At 39.8% G+C, this 25,084-nt stretch overlaps 1 protein-coding gene across 4 annotated transcripts in view; it reads right to left on the bottom strand.

Annotated features, from left to right (window-relative positions):
* Positions 1 to 25,084, bottom strand: part of kiaa1549lb (KIAA1549-like b) — a 93,130-nt gene that overhangs the window by 50,520 nt on the left and 17,526 nt on the right. For all 4 annotated transcript variants that reach the window (XR_013283308.1, XR_013283310.1, XR_013283309.1 and 1 more), the window contains 6 exons: positions 15,390 to 15,719; positions 10,249 to 10,722; positions 10,059 to 10,174; positions 6,112 to 6,331; positions 4,148 to 4,281; positions 3,838 to 4,006 (listed from right to left, as the gene is read on the bottom strand). Coding sequence is in view for 1 of the 4 variants with exons in the window: in XM_077520037.1 (XP_077376163.1) it covers positions 3,838 to 4,006; positions 4,148 to 4,281; positions 6,112 to 6,331; positions 10,059 to 10,174; positions 10,249 to 10,722; positions 15,390 to 15,719 (1,443 nt within the window). In the remaining 3 variants the exon portion in view is untranslated. The remainder of the gene's footprint in view (positions 1 to 3,837; positions 4,007 to 4,147; positions 4,282 to 6,111; positions 6,332 to 10,058; positions 10,175 to 10,248; positions 10,723 to 15,389; positions 15,720 to 25,084) is intronic.

Here is a 25,084-nt window from a genome sequence, read left to right as displayed (position 1 = left end):
AGCCGGGAGCGAACGGGATTGCCTCTGTGAAAACGACTGGGAGTGAATGAGTTATGTGTCTATTTTTTTCGTTTATTATGTTTTGTTGGTATAATTTTTCCTTTATTATAAATGCTTTTTCATTCATCATATATGTTCTTTCTGTTGTGTGCTGAAGGTTGGATCCCAAGGCCCAGACACAAATAAGAGATGTTTTTTTCTTACTAGGGGGGGCATGACAGAAAATAATTGAGAAGAACTGCTTTAACGCAACCAGTTGTAACCAAAATGTGTTTGTATCCAATTATTCTTGTATATATTCTTACTTTTGACCATCACAGGTACACTTTAAGCTCACGAAGTCAAAGCATCATGTACTGTTGTTGTTCCTCTATGGCTGAACATAATTTCAAACCGCTTGTCGACAAATTGCTTTCTTGTTTCAGTCACCATTCTATTGTTTTTAGGAGACACGGGGAAAAAAAATACAGCGATTGTTTAATCACATCGCTCTCACATCAACAGTCGTTCTAACAATCGATGTTCTGTGCGACTTGGAGATTCAATCACTGTAATCCGGTTATGAGGTGTAAAATATCTGATTTAGTGTGATAGAAATCTGAGCTGGCTGCAAGTCAGACAAACAGCAGCAAGGAGAACGCTCAGCTGCCAAAGCCTTGGCTGATGCTGTGGTGCGTGTTTTTTTGTTTGTTTTTTACATCTATTTCCTGCTTGATTAAGCTCCTGTGCTGTGGGCTGCTGCAGTGTTTGCAGGGACGCTGCAATTCTGGCCTGCGAGAGCAGACTGACGTACGCTCAGGCATGACAGCAGCAAAGCAACAGAATGGTGGCATGAGGGAAAACAGGATGGGGATTTCGAATTGAAAACAGAGAGTAGCTACAGGGCTGTTGTTGTTGCGGTTCCCACTTCAGTCCTGTAGGTGTTGGGAGCCCCCAAGTTTGAAGCTGTTGCAGAACAACAAACCGCCATCTGTGTATTAACAGCATGACTTGTGCTTTACGCGTGCTGTTCATCCTAATTTCTCACGGTGCATGCTCAGCTTCATCCAGACTCATCATGGTCCGATTGTAGAAATTCTCGTGATCGAGTCAACTTTTTAAAGTATGCAGACTCGTACTATCCAAAACTCCACAGGGCCAGGTTCTTTTTAACTGCACTGGGGTATTCCTCAAATTTGCTGTAGCACACAATATCATCACAACACTCGCGTGGACACATCTATAGAAGGTTAACTCTAGGTCAAGGCACTGTCAGCAGATGCGTTTGTATCAAATTTGGCGATGCGAGGTAGGCAATTTTTACCTTCCCATGGCCATTAATAATTGGCTCTGTGTCAATTTATTTTAATGGGAAGCTGATCTTGTAAGCCTCCAAATACCAGCTTATAGGGGGCGTTGCAGAAATAGCTGCCCATTGGTGGGATTTGGCTTCAAAGAAGCTTTAAATCTGAGCCTGGATGATTCTAATTCCACTACATTTTTCTCTGTAACACACACAAAACAATACACCTTATCATAATGTTTATGATCATAATTTAGTTTATTAATGAAAGTAACACGTCATCGTAATCACTTAACTCATTCACTTCCAGCCATTTTCACTGAAGTAACCCCCTTCGGTCCCGGCTGTTTAATTGGATTTTAACTGATTTTGCAAGTCCCACAGAATATTGTGTTGTATTGCTATTTAAAAACAAAAAACAAAAAAAAACATACTATATTTCTATCTGTTTCTATTTTGCAGCAATTAGCATTAGAATACAGCTAAGTTTCATCAATACAGTATTCACATTCCTGGTGAAAACACTGGCAAAAAGAGCTTGTTTCAACATGGCCCTGCCTGATCTCTTATACTCTATTGCCACCTGATGGTCGTTTTTTGTAACAACTTCCATTGCTTTAAGCCACCTCTTCATATTGTAAGCTGCACCAAAGCCATCTGTATGCGCTTGCATTTAAAAACAAAAAACAAAAAAACAAAGGATTGAAAAACGTATTTACACGTTTTTGGGTTTGAATGATTTAAGTGTTACACAAACATTGATATCAGCAAGAATGAGATGAAAATATTTTCAGAATTCTAATGCTAAAACATTAATTAAAAATTATACTGAATTGTTTTAAAGTGCAATAAATAAGTAGTTCATAAAAGTATGAAAATATTTTTTTAATTCATGTTAACAGTACTGGTAAATAAAAAAAAAAAAAAGTCATTTAAAAATCAATTTTGTTATGAATTTATGGGGAAAATAGATATTAAAGTAATCGATTCAAGGTTTTATGAATTGATATCGGGCTTGAAAAGGAAAATCGATTCAATATCGATTACAGTATTCGTTTTTTTGTTTTTTTCTAACCCAGCTCTACTTCGCTGACCGGACCTGAAAAAGCCCACAAGCACAACGCAGAAGCACTCGGTGTTGTAAACAGGCAGCGCATGACGGTGGTGTTTTCAGGTTGTTTCGAAGTCCAAAGATGGTGGGAGAATCCCCTGCTGTTAATTATTTCCGGTACAAATTGACTTGGTGGTGAGGAGGGAGTCACACCTCCTGCGAGCAGCAGTGATGTCACTGAAGGACGCGGTGGAAAACAAACATCCCCTCATTTGCAGTTTTGGCTCATGATCATTTTTACTCTTTTCTTAGACTTTGGAGTCTTTTTTTTCTTCTTCTTCTTCTTGGCACAAAAACTGTTTGGAGGCAACTTCACTCCCTAATGTCATTTTAATGAGAGCTTAATTCAATGCTCATTAACGGCATCCAGATACATCGTCACGCTCAATGTAAACAAAACCGCCATATGTCAATAGTTGGTGCACAGTAACGCTTGTAAGCATCTGCCATAGTGAAAATGTAATTTAATAAAATGCATTAAATGCAAACTTGTTTTATTCAAATACTTTCTCTTTATGTATATACACTTCAGGCTCAAAGGTTCTGAGTCATATTGCATTTGAGACCACTTAAAAGGTCCCAGATCAAAGCGTTGCGTTCAAACCTGAAGAAAAAACATTGCTGAGGTTGCCGATAAGCTTGAAATTGTTTTGCATGTGGACGCAATTTGACTCGTGGCAGTCAAGACAACACAATCTAATCTTTTCTTTGGCACATTATTCCAAATAACTCGCTGGAGTGTGAAATATCGACACTGCCACACAGAGCAGTTTGTGGTAAAATTCAATATCTACTGTAAGAAATAAATGCAAAACAATGCAGTTTATGCGCTCTTTTATAGCCTTTCAGTGTATCCCCCTCGGGCAGTGTCGTTTGTGTGCGACACCAAACTACCCCAGCTTTGCAGGCACAAACATGAATTTTGTAGACGAGCTTATGAAACTAAATAAATTATTTTCTCTCCGAGCTTAGAAAAAAAATTAAGTTTCAAATTGTCCTCTTATTAAAACCGAAGAATTTTGCGTTTGACTCAAAAGCAGTTGAGGCTGCATATGGGATGAGAACAGACGGCGCACTGGGTCTCGACAGGAATGCTGTTTAGGCTCATGCTGATTCCCTGTCATCATTGCTTTTTTTCGTCTTTTAAGTACATCTAAAACATAAACGGAGAAGTTGGCTTGCAAATGAGCCTGAGATGAAACACGCACAGTTAATTTCTTTTTTTTTTCTTTTTTTTTTAGCAACCATAACATCGCAAGGTCGCAATAAGGTTGAATCATGGGAGGCGAGATCCGCGTTTCACCTCATATTAAACAACGGTCCAGAAAAATGTACGACCAGCATGCTTTATTACACACAGGTTAAAAGGTCATTGGCGGCATCAATCTTGGGGGGGGGGAGAAAATTGCATTTGATGTAGTTCACGGGCCAAATTGTGACTTACGCTCAGCGACGATCAGCGGCGGGTAGAAGAGGAAGTAGCCCACCAGCTCAGAAGACAGCTGACCAAGGAGGTTTGAAGCAGAGGTGCCATTAAGAAAGACAGTCCCATTTTTCACACTGTAAACCAATGACACAGCAGAAGAACCGGCAGCCTGGGAGACACTCAGCATCTGGGCAAATTAAAATGATGCGAAACAGAAAATTACATTAGGGGGAAAGTATGGAAAAGCAAGAAAGCATTTTTTTTTTTCATGGAATAAATATATAAATCCATGATTCATCCAATGCAGAAAGACTTCCAGTTTCCTTACCTGTACAGATAGTTTGCTGTTGACACTGAGCACTTTGGCCTGTGCTTCAGAAAAAACCTTCTCCAGCCTCTCTTCGATCATTTGGGAAAACTGACACGAGCGTGGATCATCGGCTGCACCCACAAATTGCAGAACTGGAGAACAAACAGTGGAAGATGCTAGCCTTTATTTTAGCATGGTCTTATTTCTGTTGCCTGTTTCACAATCTGACTCTGCAGTGTCGTTTCATCCAACAAGTTTCAAGATATGTATTGCTATTGTAATTAAAATTATATGAAATGCACAAAAATATCACAGATATACCAAAATATATACCCTAATAAAATTAACCAAAAACTGGCTGAACTGAGAAAAAAGTAAATTATTATTATTATTATTATTATTATTATTATTATTATTATTATTATTATTATTATTTTATTTATTTATTTTTTTAATATCCATCCATTTTCCTTAACTCATTCACTCCCAGCTATTTCCACTGAAGCAACCCCCTTCGCTCCCGGCTGTTTTACTTTATTTTGACTGATTTTGTAAGCCCCATAAAATTTTGTGTTTTATTGGTATTAAAAAAAATAAAAAATAAAAATAAAAAAAACATGGAACCTACCGAAAAAAACATCAGAGTCTCTTCTTTCTTTAGGAAAAAAAAAAGTATATTTGTATCTGTTTCTGTTTTGCAGCATTAGGATTAGAATACAGGTATATAAGTTTCATTGATAATCACATTCCTGGTGAAAACATTGACAAAAAAGGCTTGTTGTAACATGGCCCTGGCTGATCTCTTATACTCTGCTGCCACCCGCTGGCCATTTTCTGTAATAACTACCATTGTGTTAAGCCACCTCTTCACGTCAGAAGCTGCATCAGTCTTCTGTATGTTCTTGCATAAAAATAAATAAAATAAAATAAAACATAAAAAATGGAGGTGCATTTTGGGGAGTGAAGGACTGTATTAAAAACATATTTACATGTTTTTGGGGTTTGAATGAGTTAACAAGTAAACAATGGTGCCTTGAGTTATGAGTGTCTTGACATTGGCTTGATATTCGAGCAAAAATCTGAGACTCGAGTGTGCTTCACATCCACCACCGCTAGATGGCAGCAGCAAACTTGACAACATCTGACCGCCATCAGTTCACTTTGGTTTCCTTCTAGTGAAAGGACAATATCAGTTGGTGGCGCTAATGCACCATTAACCTGGTCTGCCAACCACTAATAAATCATTCAGAAGAAGAACAAGTACAGTACTGATGGAATAATCCATCCATCCATCCATTTTCTTGACCGCTTATTCCTCACAAGGGTCGCGGGAGTTGCTGGCGCCTATCTCAGCTGGCTCTGGGCAGGGTACACCCTGGACTGGTTGCCAGCCAATCACAGGGCACACAGAGACGAACAACCATCCATACGCACAAGCACACCTCGGGACAATTCAGAGTGCCCAATTAACCTGCCATGCATGTCTTTGGAATGTGGGAGGAGACCGGAGTACCCGGAGAAGACCCACACGGGCACGGGGAGAACATGCAAACTCCACCCAGGTAGGCCGGAGCCTGGACTCAAACCGGAGTCCTCAGAACTGGGAGGCGGACGTGCTAACCACTCAGTCACCGTGCCGCTGGAATAATCCTGATGGTAAAATATGCTTGTCAAAAAAAAAAAAAAAAAAAAAATGGCCATTTTGAGGGGGCTGGAACGGATTAATTGCATATACATTTATTTAAAGGGGAAAAGATGATTTGAGATAAATAAACTCATACCTTAAGGCACTTCTGTATTGTTATTGTTGTTTCTATTAGTAAAAATACTCTTTGTGATTAATTATTAAGTGTTGTGATAAAGGAAATTCTCTTCAGTTTGCTCCTGTCTAATAGTCAATGCACGAACATCACACAAGCATAATAACCGAACTATAGCGGAAAGTTTTAAGCTGATCTTATTTTCTTTTTTTTCCTCCTGACCTGTTTTCAGCTGGAAGCCAGGAGCCGGGCTGGTTCTCCACATTGCAACGGGAATGGGGAGCGCTGTAACCATGGGGAGGTACTGTCGCAGGTCTGCAATCAGCTTATCGCGACCGTACGCGTCCAAGCCCGAAAGCACCATGGAGGGGACGTAAATCATGTCTTTTCCAGTCACGTGGTAAGCCACCGTCATGTTGGGCGAACCAAATACAGTCTCCACCTAAAAACATGACAAATAGGTTGTACAAAAAAAACAAACATCCCATCAATTTCACGGTGCATCCTTATATATGTTAAGAAGCAGTTCAGTGGCACACATATCCACAGAGCAGCATCAAATATATGTGTCATGGCTGTCCAATTTTAATGAGATTGGAGTTTGCTCTCCCATGTTTTGTGAAAATGGCAAAGAAACAAACAAAGGAAACACATTTTATTGTGGATTCACATCACATTAAGGCACTTCCTGGCAATAGTTTTATGGATTATCCTTGTATTATGATGATTGGTGTCAGTGGTAAAGTACTCCGCTAATAGCAGAAGTAAATCCATCCATCCATCCATCCATCCATCCATTTTCTTAACCGCTTGCTCCTCACAAAGGTTCGTGGGGGTGCTGGAGCCTATCCCAGCTGGCTTGGGGCAGTAGGCGGGCGACCACCCTGAACTGGTTGCCAGCCAATCGCAGGGCAGCAGAAGTTAATGCCACCTCTAATTTGAGTAAGAACATTATTTTAACTTCATTACTAACACATAAATATAGGAAAATATAAGCTAAATGCATCTAAAGCAAACATTTTCACTCAATGATTAACAGTGTTTTGCCATTTTATTTTATTTTATCTTATTGTGGGCTTTTTGTGGCTCCTATTCGACGAAATGAGAAGCCTCTGAACTAGGTGTGTTCAGAGAAGAAAAAACAGAAAAATAGTGACGGGAAAATGAAGCTTCATGAAGCTTCATGAAGCTTCATGAAGCGCTTGCAATATTTTTGACTCCTCTAGATGGTGCTCGTGTTTTTAAAATAAAGGATAGTCAGTGCAATGGAAATTAATTACATTTCCACGGCATCTTTAAACTAAGAGTGCCATCTAGAGGAGACAAAAAAGTATCACAATGCTTCACTGAAAAGAGAAAATAATGACACAAATTATATGAAGTCATAGGACTTACATTTTATCATAATTAAGATGTGTTTTATTACTTTGTATAACTGGGTCTTAATATTAAAGGTATACTTGACTCATTGAACAATTTTTGAGCATTGAAAAGTTAATATTTTGTCCAGAATGAATTTGATAACTTCATTATTTTTTCATGTACAATTAATACCTTTAAAAAGCAATTTTTCTACTTGCTGTCGACTGATGATGACATCATCTGTGCTGAGGAAGTAACGGCCAATCATGGCTCACCTGCTTTCTGGGTTTGGTCAGTTAACTGAGCCATGATTGGTCGTTACCTACTTCTTCAGCATGGGTGATGTCATCATAAGTCGACAGCAAGTATAACTACTTTTTAAAAGATATTAATTCTGCATGAAAAATAACGAAGTTTCCACATACTTTTACTGCTAAAAAAGCCTCAATAAGTCAAGTATCCCTTTAACAGTGGCTAACTTCCTTCATGGAATAAATTCTGTTCAACTTCAAAGTTCCAATGCAAATAAAAGTAATTATCAAACAAATATATACATTCAATTTGACATAGTTGGCATCTCAAAGCTGGTTTACCGTCATCAGTGTCACATCTGCATGTTTGCTCACCTCCCAACCATTTTTAAGCCTTAATTAAACACACGGGCGACTGCCCTTGGCAGCAGCTCGCATCCCATTGAGTGAGAGCGCGGCGCCACTAAAAGGAGCCCACGGATCCCGTGGTGAAACGGGTGAGGGGAATGCAGTCAGGCAAGACACTTTGTGAGCTTCAAGGAGACATGGGTGAGCGCTGACCTTCAGTTCGGTAGCGTTGAATCAGGTATTTATCGAGCAATATGTTAGGCTAGTTTGCAGTGGCGTAGAAGTGTTATAATAACCTCATTTAGTTGACACGAAAACAATCTCTCAGTGTGACGTCGTGCGCTTACACCGCTGCAAACATCAACCGCGAATAATATGCAAATGTTTTCAATTGCCAATCAGAAGACATGTCAGCTTGATGACTGCTGCAAATCCTCATTTAGACGCCGCACCTCGTCACCCAGTGCCTTGTGGGACGGCAATACTCAACCTCGTTTCTCTATCAGTCCTCACATAGCCTACATGAGGGTCCTTGGTTTAAGTGTGCAATTTACTTTGAGTTAGTAAACTTCCAAATGTGTGTCAAGGGAAACAACAAAAAAGTGTTGACGAATTGCTGAGAAGATGAAAGCTCACAGGAAGTTCATGGAAAGGTGGATGATGATCACAATGGAAAAACATTGTTGTATTTTAATATAGTGAAGCTATGTTGAACCCACTGGACCCTTTGTCAGGTATACCTACTGAATGTCATCTAAAAATGGAATGGAAAACATTGATTGTCATTACGCATGCACTAGTACAGAGTAATGAAATTTCGTCAAAACAGGGAAACAGGATGGAAAGGCCTGTCGGTACTCGCGAGAAAGCGCCGTGAGATCTTAAGGCCGAGATACACCAATCCAACATCAGCCAAATGTGCCAGAAGTAATTCCCCTCCATACCATCGGCGGCAGTAGTCATTGTTCCTAAAGGCAACCGGAAACCTCTTTACAGGGGTGGGATATAAAAACGTAAACAATGCAGACCCTTTAACGGTAATATCATGCAATGCCGGTCTCTCTTGAACCAAAGGGACAAAGTCATCTTCCCGATCTTCTGTTCAGACAGATTGTATGTTCAAATGCAAAATGAGCGGGAAAAAATGGCTTTCCATCAGTACCGTTTATCCACATTCAGCACTTCCTCTTCTTGCTCCGTGCGTTGATTCGCTAGCTAACAGCCAATCACAGTGATCTAATGCCACGATGCAGATTCAACATGTCAAATTTGCTGAAACCCACCCAGACGTATTCCGACTCGATCCGACTTTATAACAGTAATTTATACACTGATCAGACGGCACATGCCGTCAGCCCAGCGCTGTCCAACTCTCGACGTCGGATTGGTGTATCTACGCCTTTAGATCAGGGAAGGGGAGACAATAAAAAGACGAGGCTCAAGCACAGGGGAGCACAGCATAAGCCTGGAAAAAAAAAACTTGCACATGCAGAACATAGTTATTACAAAACATTTCAAGAATGTGATGATTTGAGTAACAAATGAATGGAAGCTTTCCCCATTCTACAGAACTGAAAATCCTGTTGCCTGTTGTCTTCTGTAAACCAGCAAACGCCTGCTATAACTAGTGTTGTTCCGATACCGTTTTTTGGCCCCCGATACCGATTCCGATACCCAGCTTTGCAGTATCGGCCGATACCGATACCATACCGATCCCGAAGTTTTTTTTTTCCCTCAACACGAAAAGGCTGTCCTGCCATTGGTTCAGAGCATTCAAGGGCCAATAGGATATCTTAGATTGGCATGCAGTGAACATGTCACATATCAGCGAATGACGTGCACGAGCAAGACACAAGATGCTGCATCCAAAATCCTATATTAGCTTTGGAATTAATGGTATCGGCATTGTGAGTAGTCACCGATACCGATATCACTGTTTTAATGCAGTATCGGCGCCTCTGCCGATACCAGTATCGGTATCGGAACAACACTAGCTATAACGTGTACAGACAAACAAAACTCTTTTGTTCAACGTTCACCCCTCACCCTACAGAGTGCTAATCTTGTGATCTTTCTAAAAGCAACATTTCTGATCCACAGGATTTGGATAGAGCGCACCCGAGTGTATACATGCATTCTCCTTTCAAATGTACTCTCTCTACATGCACTGTTTCAAGAAAGCAAATTTACAACAACACGTGATCCAACCTGCGCTTGGGCTGAGCTATCGTTCAGAGCTTTCCGGAGGCCTTGACTGAGTCCCCGGCGCAGATTCTGCCTCTGGATGCTGTCCAGCCTGTTCCTCCTCACATAGATGGACACGACTATGACACGGGAATGAATAGAAGAATTCAAAACGGACATACACAACGTACAAATCAACACGGGTCATATTTACCTGTTCTCACCCACATTCTTTCAGTGATATTGCACTGCTGAGGTGGAGCTTCGGTGGTGGTGGTGAAAGGGGAGATGAAGACAGTAGTTCCTCCTCTCGGAGGATTCGTTCTTAAGATTGGGGGTATGAAAACTCTCCTGGTAGATGGAGCTCTGATGGTTGCGGTGGTGGTGGTGGTGGTGGTGGTGGTTGTGGTCACCGGCAGCACCGTGGTTATGGGGGCGGACTGCGTGGCGGTGACTCGTGGCGAAGGCGTCGAACTGCGGGGCATTCGTGTGGTGGCGCTTGCAGCCACGCTTGTGGCGCTGAGCTTCACAGAGGCTGTTGTGGTTTCCTGTCGAGGGGTCAGAGGTGATACCTGAGATGTCCTCTCAGTGGGCCCAGGAGGAGTCGTTCCGGTGGATTTGGAGGGGGCTAGTCTGGCGGGTGCAGACACTCGAGATGTCCCAGCGGTTAGCTTGTCCCTCTCCGCCACTGTACGCACACAAACATTAGTGGGAGGGATTACTCATGTGGAATGTGCTGCGGAGGAGGTCGGACTGGGTGATGAAGCTTGTCGGGCGAAAGGTTGTTGTAGTTCATTGTTTGACCGCCAAAAACGTTTAACTCATTTGCTCACAATAATGTGTAAATACGTTTTTTTTAAATGTTGTAAGTGTCCCAAAGACGTATTTATACGTTTTTTGTTGTTGTTTTTTTTTATGCTAGAGCATACAGAAGGCTTTGATGCAGCCTCTCAGCTGCAAAGAACGGTTGCAGAAATGGTAGTTAATACATAAACGGCCAGCAGGTGGCAGCAGAACAAAGGAGATCAACCAGGGCCATCTAGAAAAAAAGTTAAATTGAAACTGATGAAACTTAGCTCTCTTCTAATGCTAATTGCTGCAAAACGGAAACCGATAGAAACATACTTTTTTTTCCTGATGAAAGAAAATACTTTGATCTTTCTTTTGGTAGGTTCCATGCTTTTATAGCAATTGAACACAATATTCTGTGGGCCTTGCAAAATCAGTCAAAATCCAGTAAAACGGCCAGGAGCGAATGGAATTGCTTCTGTGAAAATGGCTGGGAGTGAATGAGTTAATGACGTATGCTAAAATCCTAATGAATGCCACCATAAACGTTAATTGACGTCAACTATGTTTTTTTCTTCTTTTCTTTTTTTTTCTCCCCATCAATGGGCAGTGCAACGTCTAAGTGCAGCACTGCCTGGTCAATGGGTTGTGAAACCAAAAACACCCATTAACTATGGCCAGAAGATGGCAGCATTGTATCTCTTTTCAATGGGCTCAAGGTGTATGAAATTACAATGAAACATGACAAATTTGATGAAATAGAACGTTTTCAAGTATGACGTAAATGATCAAAGCCTTTGTCACGTTAAATCTAATTCACGGAGCGTCACTAAACAAAAAATATTGTCAAAGTCATTGTGCAGAAAATGTATCTTTTCACAAAAAGCTTGTTTTCATCTTTTTATATCTTCACTTGTCACTCAAATTACCTATTTTCAAATGGTGATTACTAAAGAGTGGAATAAGGTAGAAATTTACTTCTTTTTTTTTCTAATGAAAGAATGGAATGCGATCTTTCATATGGTATCCACCATGTTTATGTATATTATATTCTGTTTGCCTTGAAAGATGAGTGAAAATGCTCGAAATCGGCTGGCACTATCGGGGTTGTTTTTTGGATAAGGTTTGGCAGTGAAAGAGTTAACGAAAACTCACGATTAACTACATCAAAAATGTACAAAAAAAAACAAAAAAAACGTTTTATTTCGAAGTACATCCAGATTCACTTCTCTTAAAGACGAGCTTATTCTCGTGCAGGAACAATCCACAATTGATAAAAAAATAAAATTAAAAATTAATACCACGACTTACTCACTACTATCTGATGAATCAAATCTTACATACGCACGTGCATGATTGTCGACGGTCCAAATTTGGATCCTCACGTGATGGTCCATCTGCTGCTAAATTTGAATATGACAAATAAAGGCCAGAAACTCCGATTACATGTATTTCTTTCAAAATGGTCCATCTTTGGTGGTGCTCCACTTTCCAAGTGCTGCCATTACTTTTTTTGTGCCAAAGCTGAAAATAGCTCTTAATACCTCAGTGCTTTCGTATGCTGGCCATCATTGGCGGTTGTCACCGCGATTCGGCTTTTTGGACTTATCTGTGAAACAAGCACACTAGGTTCGGTTCATTCCAGTAAGCATTTTATGACTTTTTCCCCCCTATCTCTTCATTGGAGTGCCCATCAACGCGGTCCGTTGATTACTCGACAGAGAATTGTGGTCCTTCCTTCGTGTTACAATTAACTCATTCACGCCCAGCCATTTTCACAGAAGCAATCCCGTTCGCTCCCGGCTGTTTTACTGGATTTTGACTGATTTTGCAGGCCCACAGAATATTGTGTTAAATTGCTATAAAAGCATGGAACCTACCAAAAGAAAGATTAAAGTCTCTTCTTTCATCAGGAAAAAAAAGTATGTTTCTATCTGTTTCCGTTTTGCAGCAATTAGCATTAGAAGAGAGCTAAGTTTCATCCTTATTCACAAATCTATTTAGAATTGTAAGTAATTGAGCTTTTTTTCAACATGGTCCTGGTTGATCACCTTTACTCTGCTACCACCTTCTGGCCGTTTGTGTAATGACTACCATTACTTCAACCGTTCTTTCCAGTTTAGAGGCTGCATCAAAGCCTTCTGTATGTTCTAGCATAATTTTTTTTTTTTTTTAAACATGGAAAAAATTATAAATACGTCTTTGGGAGACTTAAAACATTTTTTTTTTTTTAAACGTATTTATACGTTATTGGGAGCAAATGAGTTAAATGACTTGCGTAGCTCTGCTTCAAAGACAGTCTATCATTTATTTATTTATTTTTCTTTTTTGGAGCAAAAGACTACAGTACATTTGTCATCCTCCTGGGTTCTACTCACTTCACATTTATGACTTTATTACTCGGCCAGTGGAATTAATCTGACACTATATTCAAGCCTTGGTGGAATCAGTCTTCAGAGGTGAGACTCAAAGTGAGATATCAAGTAAGCTTTAGATAACAAATTTGTGCAGTCATCTTAATATTTCTTCCATGATGTCAGCGACTTCAGGCTAAATTTGTCCACCTGTCACCAGTAAATCATGTTTAGATGTCTCTTATAGGACACCGGAGCCAGAGGCATCAGATCGTTGCACAGATAGATGTTTATAATAGTCAATTAATGTTTGTATACGCAACTCTCATATTAATAAGTCAGACATCCAAACTGAGAGCTTGATAGTTCTTTTGATAGTAAGACTTTCCATGGAGTGATTGATGTGTCTCTTCTTACTACTTGGACATTATCAAGCGATGAATCAATTAGGTGTACTTTCAATTTATTGCCCTTTTTACCGCTGGTGTTAATGAGGGTAAAGAGACTATGGAAGAGGATTAGGGCCAGTGAAGAGAGAAAAAAAATAAATAAATAAAGTTTGGCAGGATTCTCATTTTATTCTCACTTTAATGTGAGAATTGTGACTTTGATCACAGAATTGTGAGAATTCCAACTTTAATCTCCGAATTCTGACTTTAAATTGAGAATTCTGACTTTTTTCTAAAAATTCTGACTTTAAAGTGAGAATGCTAACTTTAAAGTTGGTGAGATTAAAGTGAGACTTCTGGCTTTAATCACAGAATTCTGTCTTTAAATCTCAGAAATCTCACTTTGAAGTGAGAGTTCTGTCTTTAAAGTGAGAATGCTGTCTCTTACGTTGCTGAGATTAAAGTTAGAATTCTCACTTGAATTCTGAGATTAAAGTCAAAATTCTCACTTTAACTCTTTGACCGCCAAAAACGTTTAATGACGTATTCTTAAATCCTAATGAATGCTGCCAATAACGTTAATTCACGTTTATTACATTTTCTCTCTCTCTCTCTCTCTCTCTCTCTCTCTCTCTCTCTCTCTCTCTCTCTCTCTCTCTCTCTCTCTCTCTCTCTCTCTCTCTCTCTCTCTCTTTCAATGGGCAGCGCAACGTCTTATGCTGCGCTGCCTTGTCACTAAACAAAAAATATTAGTGTCAAAGTCACTGTTGTGCAAAAAAATTAATCTTTTCACAAAAAGCTTGTTTTTGTCTTAATATTTTTGTATTTTCGCTTATGTCACTCCAATGACCTAATTTCAAATGGTGATTACTAAGGAACGGAATAAGGTAGAGACGTACTTTTTTTTTCTCATGCAAGAATGGAATCCAATCTTTCATATGGTATCTACCATATTTATGTCATCTCACCACACAATATTCTGTTTGCTTTGAAAGATGAGTGAATAGCTCCAAATTGGCTGGCACCATTGGAGTTTTTTGGATAACATTTCGCAGTCAAAGAGTTAAAGTCAGAATTCTGACTTTAATCTCAGCAACTTTAAAGTCAGCATCCTCACTTTAAAGTCAGAATTCTGAGAATAGAGTCAGAATTGTCATTTTAAAGTTAGAATTCTGGGAATAAAGTCAGAATTCTGACTTTAAAGTGAAAATTCTGAGAATAAAGAATCATCCTGCCAACCTTTTTTTTTTTTTTTCTCTCTCTTCACTGGTCCTAATCCTCTGGCGTACTTGATTTGTGGTACCTGAGTAGAAATTGGTGGATTAACACCTTCATAGAAGAGATGATTGGAATACCGTTTCCAAGCAAGAGCCAATTACAGTGTGAATGTTACGGTTTGGGGCAGCATGGTGTAATAGTGGTGAGCACGTCTGCCTCACATTTGTCTCTGGGTACTCCGACATCCTCCTACATTCCAATAACATGAATGTTAGGTTGATTGATCGCTACATTTTCCAGGAGCGCAAATGTAAGTGTGAATGGTTGTTAGTCAATATGTGTCCTGCCATGAGCTGGCGACCAGTTTCGGACATACCCCGCCTTTCTCGTCCAAAATTCAGCTGGGATAGATTCTTCCGCAGCACAAATAAGGACAAGCGATATAGAATATGGATGGATGATACTGATTAATTCTGTGGCACGGCGCTAGGAACTATTTAGTGACCTTGAGAGGGAAATTCCGCAGAGCGGCAGATGGCGACAACAAAGATTCATCATCATGGAAAAAAGCAAAAAAAAAAAAAAAAAGTGGTGTAAAGTCTTACATGAACTTCCTGGGGACGATGAAGACGGCGCCTCTGAGTCTCGGCTGGAATTGTGCGAAGGCCATTGGGTGATGTTGATATCAGTGGAGCGTGTCGGGGAAGATCGACTGTGACCAAGGCTCTCTGGGTGTTTGACAGTTTCCGCCATGACAGTTAAGACCGACGAAAAGGCAGGTAGGCCCGATAGGCCACGCCCCACAGATTCCGAGCCAGCCTCTGAACGGGGGGCTGCAAAAGGCACCCGCTGGTCAGCCGATGGGTGAGCAGGAGCAGCTGGGAGTGCGGGGTCGCTTGGTAAGAACGAGCCAGAGGCATCATCGGTGTTCTTTTCTGTTAAATGAATACAAACGCGATATAAGGTTAATATTCCAGATACAGAATATTTGCCTAAATTTTTTTTAAAAACAAACACCAATCTTGACTTTATTGTAATGTCTTCAAGCATGTTTATTGAACAATTTTTCAGACTTTTCAAAATGTAGATTTAAAAAAATAAATAAATAAAATAAATTTAGCCAATAGACGTCCTTTTAAATTTTTCACAAAATGTTCAGGGAGCTCCAAAGGTTATCAGTATGTTAAATAGTTAAATAGAAACTTAATCAAGTAAATACCATAGCTCTCTATAGTTTTTTCTACAGTATTTTTTCCCAAATTTAAAAAATACCTGAAATCTTAAACTTTGTGACATTTCTTAGTTTTAATGTTGAACAAAAACAAAAGGTTCAGAAGGTTCCCAGGGTCAGAGGCAACTCTTAAAAAGTTAACTGAAATTTTAAATCTATAATTCCCTGAGATTGAAATGTTTTTAGTAGGGATGGGCGAGTACCGATACCAGCCTTTTTTCAAGTACTCGAGTACTCGTGACGCAGACGAGTACAAGCGACCGATGGCAGAGGGGGAAGACGTTAAGTGAGTCCTCCTTGCCTGTAAGTGGCGCTAGCTTGCAGCAGTTTTTCACCAAAACTTCACCGGTTTGGAAATACTTCGAAATTGTGAATCTTACACTAAAAGAGCATTTTTTGTGTTTTATTTTGAGTGTTAAGACTATTGAAGAGTGACTGTGCTGTTTTTTTTGTCAAAATTAAAGGAAATATATTTGTTTAAAAAATATCTTTTAGTGTTTTTTTTTAATTTGTCAAAATGTACTACTGGTATCGGCAGTTAGTATCGGTATCGGTGAGTACTGAGGGTCTGAGTATCGGTATCGGTCTGAAAAAAAATGTGGTATCGAACATCCCTATCATCCCTTTTATCAGATGTCAGATTTAAAAAAAAAAAAAAAAAAAAAAAAAAAAAAAAAAAAAAAAAAAAAAAAAAAGCTGATTCCTATATTGGTCAAAATGCCCAATATTGGCACCAATAATGGCCGATTATCGGTTTATCGGCGCCAATAATGGCCGATTATCGGTCTACCCCTGTACTATAGCTAGTAGCTACTGTACCAATTAGCAAATTAGCATGCGGGCTAGCTCATCCAGCATTCAGGTGGACCATAATCAAGGTGGACTAATGTCTAGTCAGACCTGCTTGTCGGATCAAATGTAGAAAGAAATCGCCGCTCACGTTACGATAATAATCAGAAAACTGCAGGAAACAATTGGCCAGCTCGGAGTCATAACTATTCTAGTGCTTCGTCCCATTCTCCGCTTTTATTCACATCCAATCGCCAGCAGATCCATCAGTGGGTTTCCTGTGACTATCTTCCGTCCGCTCAGCATGGTGAAGTGCATCCAGATAGCTCTCCTCCTTCACAGCGCATTTGAATATTAAGTGAAATATGCGGAGTGTCGTCAAGCGCAGTCATTTGGGTTCATGTCGCTTTCAAATGACTTGCACATGTAAATACACGAGGTTTCTACAGTATGTGCACGAGAACATTGATTAATGCCACCATTATCCCAGAGAAGTGCCCCAGTGAGTTTCCTCATTTGTTTTGAATTGTGAACGTGTGAACATCCACATATTTCCCCCGTCTGTGATGAACTGAACATTATGGTCAAATGTGATCTGTCATTCAAAGATGGGAAAAAAAAATATTAATGTGCACCCATTAGGTAACTAAATAATGTGAGCTGCTTCAATACTGCCGTGAGGTCACTAACAAAATGGACGTTGCAGCACCTCTTCCTGCTCTGCTAACACGGATTCGCATGCCAGTCCTCGCTGAGGTGTTGGCTACCACCGGTTAGCCACCTGCTCTAATGGAGTGATTTTTTCAACAACGGGCCAGAGAGGGCAAGGTGATCAGATGAATGAAGTTTTGGCTAGCAGGAGGCAAATGAGAAAGTGGAGCTGACAACTTTCGGTTAGTAAGTGCAGTCAGGAAATGAAGAATGAAACGTTATTGGTGACGACAAAAAAAATATTGACACTTGGACATTTTCACTTAGGGGTGTACTCACTTTTGTGGCCAGAGAATAAACATATTCGAACAATATGTTTGAAAATGTTTTCCTTTTCCTCCCCTTCAGTCATTTTTTTTTCCAATTTAAAACTTTCTCTCAGAAGTCCACCACAAATGCTTTATATTCATCCCCTGAGCAGATAGCACTATGTTTTGAGTAACCAGCAGTCCAACATGTCACCGCGTGCTCCATTATACACTATTTCTCCTTTTGCTCTCAGCTGTTTTTGTGCTTTTGAGTGCAGAAAATGGTAAACAAGAGAGTACATTTCCAAAGAGAGGCGCAGAGAACCCCGTGAGCGGAGAAACACATTTCAGAACGAGGATCATCTGCTTCTGATGAGGTGCCAGAGGCATCCCTCAAGTTTGGACTCTTTTTCATGCACGACGCGCACACACAATGCAAACCAAGATGTTCTTCTTGTCTTATTCAAAGTGTGACTTTTAAGTCGGTGGGACGGTAGGGAGGTCCTGACATCCTGTTAGTCCTGTCCTGTGTTTGCTGGACAGCGATGGTCACTGCTGATGTGACACAATGCAGTGCTTTCTATTTTCCTCAGTGACATGCATCAGCTGTTTTGGAGCCCGGCCCGGGAAACACTTAACGGCTGCAGTCATGCAGAGATGTCGACATGTGCTCCATAAACGAGAGGTTTATCTTCTCTTTCAAGACTTTTGAGTCTTTCTCGACGGCAGATGCCATTCGGTTAGGGCAGGGGTAGGCAAACCTGGTCCTAAGAGAGCAATCCCGCATGTTTTAGATTAGGGATAGACCGATAATCGGCCGGGCCGATTATCGGCGCCGATATTTGGTATTTTGACAAATATCGGCATCGGCCATTTTTTGAATCTGAAGGCCGATAAAGCTCACTGAGCAGGGAATACTTGCGAACGTAGCGAATTTGGGGTTTTCATCAGGATTTGTAAGATGTTCGCAGTCAGTTTTTATTTGTCGAATACACATTTGGAACATATTCACGCAATTTTTCACCGCGAAAATCTTTTTGAAACGTTTTTACGAACCCTAACAAAAACCTCAAATGAGCTACATTCACATGAATTTGTTACTCAGTGCGAAATTATATATAGTTTGAAAGAATCCCCCCCCCATTTTACTGCAAATGAATATCGGCTTGAAATATCGGTTATCGGCCGAATAATCTGTATCGGTATCGGCCTTGAAAAAACCATATCGGTCTATCACTATTTTAGATGTCTCCCTCCTCCAACACAGGTGATTCAAATGATCAATGCATAAATTAGGGTGTTAAATTAGGGCTAAGGTTTCAAAGAAGGGTTTTAAACGGGTTAGGGTTTCGGTAGTTGAGATGTTGCCCTGCTGGCTTATAAGCTAGCTGGTGGTTAGCGCCTCTCCATGTGGTGTGGAAAGCACCACAACGTGGGACTGGGACATATGGCAAAGGTGTGCCATTAAAAGAAAAAAAAAAGAAAGAAAGAAAAATAAATAAAAAATAAAAATTTAGATATTGATATATTCAATTTCTGGCCCGTCAGGGACCCAAATGCAGGGAAGCATGGTGAGGAGGCAAAGAATGCGGTCAAAAACATGTTTAATAAACAAAAACGAGGAGGCAAAAATGAGCTACAAACTAAGAAACCAAAACAACAAAGTCCAACAGGGTAAAACGAGACAAGGCGTGGAACACAACTGGCAGCATGACAGGAGGAAAATGACAACGAATCAACACAGACAGAGGGGAAACAAGATACTAAATACACACACACGCTAATTGACACAACGAGACACAGCTGGGCAAGACACAAGTGGCAGAGGGTTCTGATAGGTTGACACCCGAGGAAGCCAGGCAAACACAGGTGGGCAGGACAATGCTTGACGAGACAATGGGAGACACACAAGGAAAGCTGAACATAACAGATCATAACAGAAACTTGAAAGAACATGATGACAAACTCAAACAAAACCCACTCAAAACTAGAACCCTGAAAAAAGCAAAAAAATAAAAATAAAAAACCCAACCCAAACCATGACAACCTCTGCACTTAATTCCCTTAAAATGATAATACATGGACGTATACCTCAAAAATTGACAGCGTTAGAGCACAATTTTAATGTTGGAAGGGAGAAATCCCTAGTTTTGAGAAAAAAGGGGTTTAAAATGTTGGTACTTGCATCTTTCAAATGTCCATAGCAACCAGTACTTTAGGAAAAATATATGAAGCTGAGATGTTCAGGAACTGTTAAAATATTAATGGAAAGTCAATTCCAATAGCAAGCAAGGCCATCATCCGAGATTTGAACCCTTTAAATGTTTTGGAAGTTTGACCTCTCAAGAGATTAAATCAGCCTCATCTTTGAGGCATCAGCCAAAGTTTGCTTATTTTATCGTTGCTCCTTCTGGTATTTCCTTGCACAAATGAGGTCATATTGCCACAGTGGGAAATTATTTCATATTTTTGTGTCAATTAAAAGATTATTTGCCATTTGATGTGGCCTTGTGATAAGTGCTTTATTGATAACTTATCATGGATGTGATGTCTCAAATGCCTTTGGTCACATGAAGAAAATGAAAATGTTTTGTTTGTTTGGTTGGTTGTTTTTTTTGCCACCACCCCAAGTAATACATAAGTGACACTACACTATTGTATTTACAAGTCAATATAGCCTGTGTGCATTTTAGGGCCAGGGTGTCATTGTGACTCTTTTGAGAGGACCATCGCGATCATTTTTCATCTTCAAGTTTCATATTTTGACTTATTTTTACTTTTTTGGGGTTGCTATGATCATCCATCCATTAGCAGATCCACTTATCCTCACAACATTTATATAAATCATTTGTGAATTACGTTTGAAGCTAGGAAACTCGGGTTGTTTTCAAACAGCTGCGCAAGACGCGGCGCTAGCTAGCAGCTAGGCTAAAAGCGAGTGCTTTTAGCCTAGCCTAGCCTAGCCTAAACAGTATGCCTAGTTACGAGGCATACTGTCTAATAATTGCTTATTTTCATACACTTCTATTACAATTTTGACTTTTGTGCTGCTTTGAAATGAAACTAGAGACCTCGAGGAGGCTATTTGTGGAAAAATCTCACATGTGCTAACCACTAGCCTACCACTAACCTAGCCTCTGTATTGTTCTCTGTCTCCTGCCAGATCAAAAGACCATCTCGAATGTCCACTTCAAACAGACTTGCCGTGCATGTGTTGTGCACTTTGGGTTGTGCTGTAGTCAGGACTTATTCTGTGACACGCCGTCACGGACTGTGCTCCAGGCTACAAGGTTATCAGTGCCGTGTTACACCACCCACACTCATGCAGGGCTGAGTCACATGGTGATAAGCACGGAGGCCAGCCTCGCAATATCTGTTGTAGGTCGGCAAATAGGTGTTTGATGGGGTTGAGGTCAGGACTCTCAAGTTGTTTGACCCCAATCATGCCTGAATGGAACTTGCTTTGTGCACTCAAAAAATGGATTTACTCAAACGTGGTGAGGCGCAGAATGGTCCAAAAATGTCTTGGCAAGATAAAGAATCAAGCCCCAACACTTAACATACAAGTGTTATATTTTTTTAAGCAGTTTCTAACACGGGCAAGAGAAAGCCATTACTCAAGTTAGTTTCAAAAGGTAACGAGACACATTCTCGCTGAATTCTTACATGAAAGATTATATATCTGCTGGCTCAATTGCTTTGAGGGTAAAAAAAAAAAAAAAAAAAAGAAAAAAAAGAGAGAGAGAGAGAGAGAGAGAGAGAGAGAGAGAGAAATAGATGCCTGAGGCTATTGATTTTTTGGCCTCAATGTGCACATTCAGAAAGATGCAATTTCTCTAAATGGTGCACAAGGTGTACAAAGCGAGCCATTCCAGGAAAGTTTTTACAAGTAGCCTGTCGCCGGCCAAGGAGCCATATTTGTGAATTTAACAAAATGGAGACCACATGCCTCACTGTAAGGTGGAAGAACAAGGTGATTTCTCTTTGCCAATCATATAAAAAGCGTAAAGAAAACCATGGAAAATATCATTCATATAATCAAATAAATGCTTTTGTATACTATTATTTTTAGTCATTAAACATCTATAAACTTTCCCTTGAAAATGTAAAAATTGTCCAAGCAGATGTAAAACTATCACTGATGCTACATGTGAGGATATAACGCAAGTTGATTCAATCTCAACAGTAAGCTTGTGATGTAGTTTTGTGTCTTTCCTGATCAAGAACTCTCCTTAAATTGAATCCAATCATTTTCCATCGTGGGACAGTGACAACCTATCAAATGCACTGAAAAGGTTTGCTCATCTGCATTCCGGATATCAAACACTGGCATGACAGTCCTTGGAATTCAAATGGACTGGTTAAGATGGAAAAAAGAAAATGGGTGCATGTTCCTGAAGATCGTCTCATCATTAGAAATTAATGATATGAAAGAAGGAAGGTGCATTAGAAGCAGCAAAAAGAAATCCTCTTCCACTATTAGAAGTGACAGATATAGTTTTTAAATTTATTTAGAATTTATACAGGCATGTGCTTGTCAATTGTAGACTTTTACCTCTAATTTAAGCGGTTTCATAAAAACAGGAAATTTAGTTAAGCATAGTAAAGTGAGGAACAAACTCCGAATGTGGTGGTGTCCGTGTATGAAAAGTTTGGATTGTGGGGTGTCACTTGTGATGTTGATGTATTAGCCACCCTTAGTTTGCCTAGTCACTCTTATTTTGTAGGTTCTTTGCAGTTACTATGTCCCCTATGATGATAATGTTGTCAGTTGTTATATAGTTGCCATGGTCCTATCCTATATTAGTCACTCTAATTTGTCTATCGACAAACTGCTGGGCCATGGGATTGTTGTGTTGTTACGATGTTGATATTGTCATTTGCTATGCAGTTGCTATGTCACCTGTGATGATATTTGTAGTAGCTATGCAGTCATTATGTCCCTTATGATGATTATGTATTTGTCAGTCTTATTGTGTCTCATCACTCTTATTTTGTAGGTGCTATGCAGTTACTATGTCCCTTATGAGGATGATGATGATGATGATGATGTTGTCAGTTGTTATTCAGTTGCTATGGTACTAAATTAGTCACTCCAGTTTGTCGATAGACAAACTGTTAGGCCAATGGGATTGTTGTGTTGGTACGATGTTGTCAGTTTCTAGGCAGTTGCAATGTCCCCTGTGATATTTGTAGTTGCTATGCAGTAATTATGTCCCTTATGATGATGATGATGTAATTACCACTCTTATTGTGTATAGTCACTCTTATTTTGTAGTTGCTATGCAGTTACTATGTCCCTTATGATAATAATGTTGTCAGTTGTTATGCAGTTGACATGGTCCTATATTAGTCACTCTAGTTTGTCTATAGCCAAACTGTTGGGCCAATGGGATCGTTGTGTTGGTACGATGTTGTCAGTTTCTATGCAGTTGCTATGTCCCCTGTGATGATATTTGTAGTTGCTATGCAGTCATTATGTCCCTTATGATAATGATGATGTATTTGTCACTCTTATTGTGTCTAGTCACTCTTAATTTGTAGTTGCTATGCGGTTACTATGTCCCTTATGATGATAATGTTGTCAGTTGTTATGCAGTTTACATGGTCCTATATTAGTCACTCTAGTTTGTCTATAGCCAAACTGTTGGTCCAATGGGATCACTGTGTTGTTGCGATGTTGATCTCAGATTCTATGCAGTCGTTATGTTCCCTGTGATATTTGTAGTTGCTATGCAGTCACTAAGTCCTTTATGATGCTCTATTTGTCACTCTTATTGTATCTAGTCACTCTTATTTTGTAGTTGCTATGCAGTTACCTCCCTTATGATGATAGTCACTCTTAAGTTTGGCTACAAACTTATTTTATTATACAGGCCTTTATTCAGTCATACAGGATTGTAAATTGCCCAAGCGAGAGTTATTGAATGAAAATTTTGTCAGCATGTCGAGGTTTTCCCATTCATACTTTTCCATGTCGTCCATGTGTTCTTCATCCAGCTCACTGTGGTTACTTTATACTTTTGAGTTCCTGTCTTGTCTGCGTTTGGGTCCTAACTATGCACCTTGCGTGACAAAAACTAGTTGAGTCAAAGCTGATATTCAACACTTCAAACACATTTTTGATTCACTTATCCATTGTGGTGGTGTACAGTATATAAAGGCAAATTCAAAAATAACCCTGACAAACTTCTGTGCCAAACTAAATATGTCCAATACAAATATACAGCCAGTGAATTAAATTTCCCCGTGGGGGATTATAATGAGTGTCATAAAAACATTAATAATAATTGTCTTTACATTGCTGCTCATTTTAGCTCTTTTTTGGGGGGGGGGGGCTAAGAAAACTAATTCTTCAAATTAGCAAAACTCCAACAGAAGCACATCATTGTGCCACTTCAAATAACATCTTGTCACAGCCGCGGCTCTGTGTGTCGCATGTGCGTGCAGAGAGGAGGACGTGACTGCATTAAAACTCATGGTCGTCTGCCGCGTGCATGATGCGAGAGGAGACAGGACCGATGAGATAACTGCAATGCTGCGACTGTGATGGATCTCAGGATTGCGGCCGCCGGTTGACATGGTGGATGTGAAATGGCAGCTGGGGGGTCAAGGGAGGGCGCCGCCTAATGAGATTACGCGCAAGGTGAGCACGACTGTCGCCTTCTGAGTGATGCATTTGCTCGACTTAAGTTGGCAGACCTAATACTTTTGATGGGGACGTCTTCATTAATTGGAAAACTCACTTTCAGAGGGACATCGTCATCTACAATGCATATTTCGGCCAAAGTTGAGAAATGCGACTCAACAAGGGAGGAGCAATAATTTGAAGCAAAGTAGCGGCCGAGAATGTTCCAGGTGTGCTGAGAAAATTATGAAAGTCAACTGGCAAAATATGCAGTATATTTATTTGTATCTATATTTAACCAGGAATGTCCCATTGAGATTAAAAACCTCTTTTCCAAGGGAGTCCTGACCAAGCGTCGGCAGAGGTTACAGTTACAGCAAAATTAAAACGACATACATGTCAGTAAAAAGTTATAGTTACAACACAATTCAAACACAATATAAAATGGCATAACAATTATACAGAACAGGTACACGTATGTACCTTTTGTCACCCAGTGTTGGCTGGAGTTCTACAGTGCAGCAACAAAATGATATTGCTCCTGACTACCAGGAAAAAAAATATTGTCCAATCATGTTTATTAAGATTTTCCCCAATCTTTGTGAAGTAACTGGAATATTGCTAAATAATTTTTTGGAAAAAAAAAAGTTTTTATTTTTAAGTTATGATGTGTCCACTACAGAGGACATTTTT

This window comes from Festucalex cinctus, chromosome 4, assembly GCF_051991245.1.
Source record: "Festucalex cinctus isolate MCC-2025b chromosome 4, RoL_Fcin_1.0, whole genome shotgun sequence".
Lineage (NCBI taxonomy): Eukaryota > Metazoa > Chordata > Actinopteri > Syngnathiformes > Syngnathidae > Festucalex > Festucalex cinctus.
Note: the sequence above shows the minus strand (reverse complement) of the source record. Positions and strands in the feature narration are given on the sequence as shown.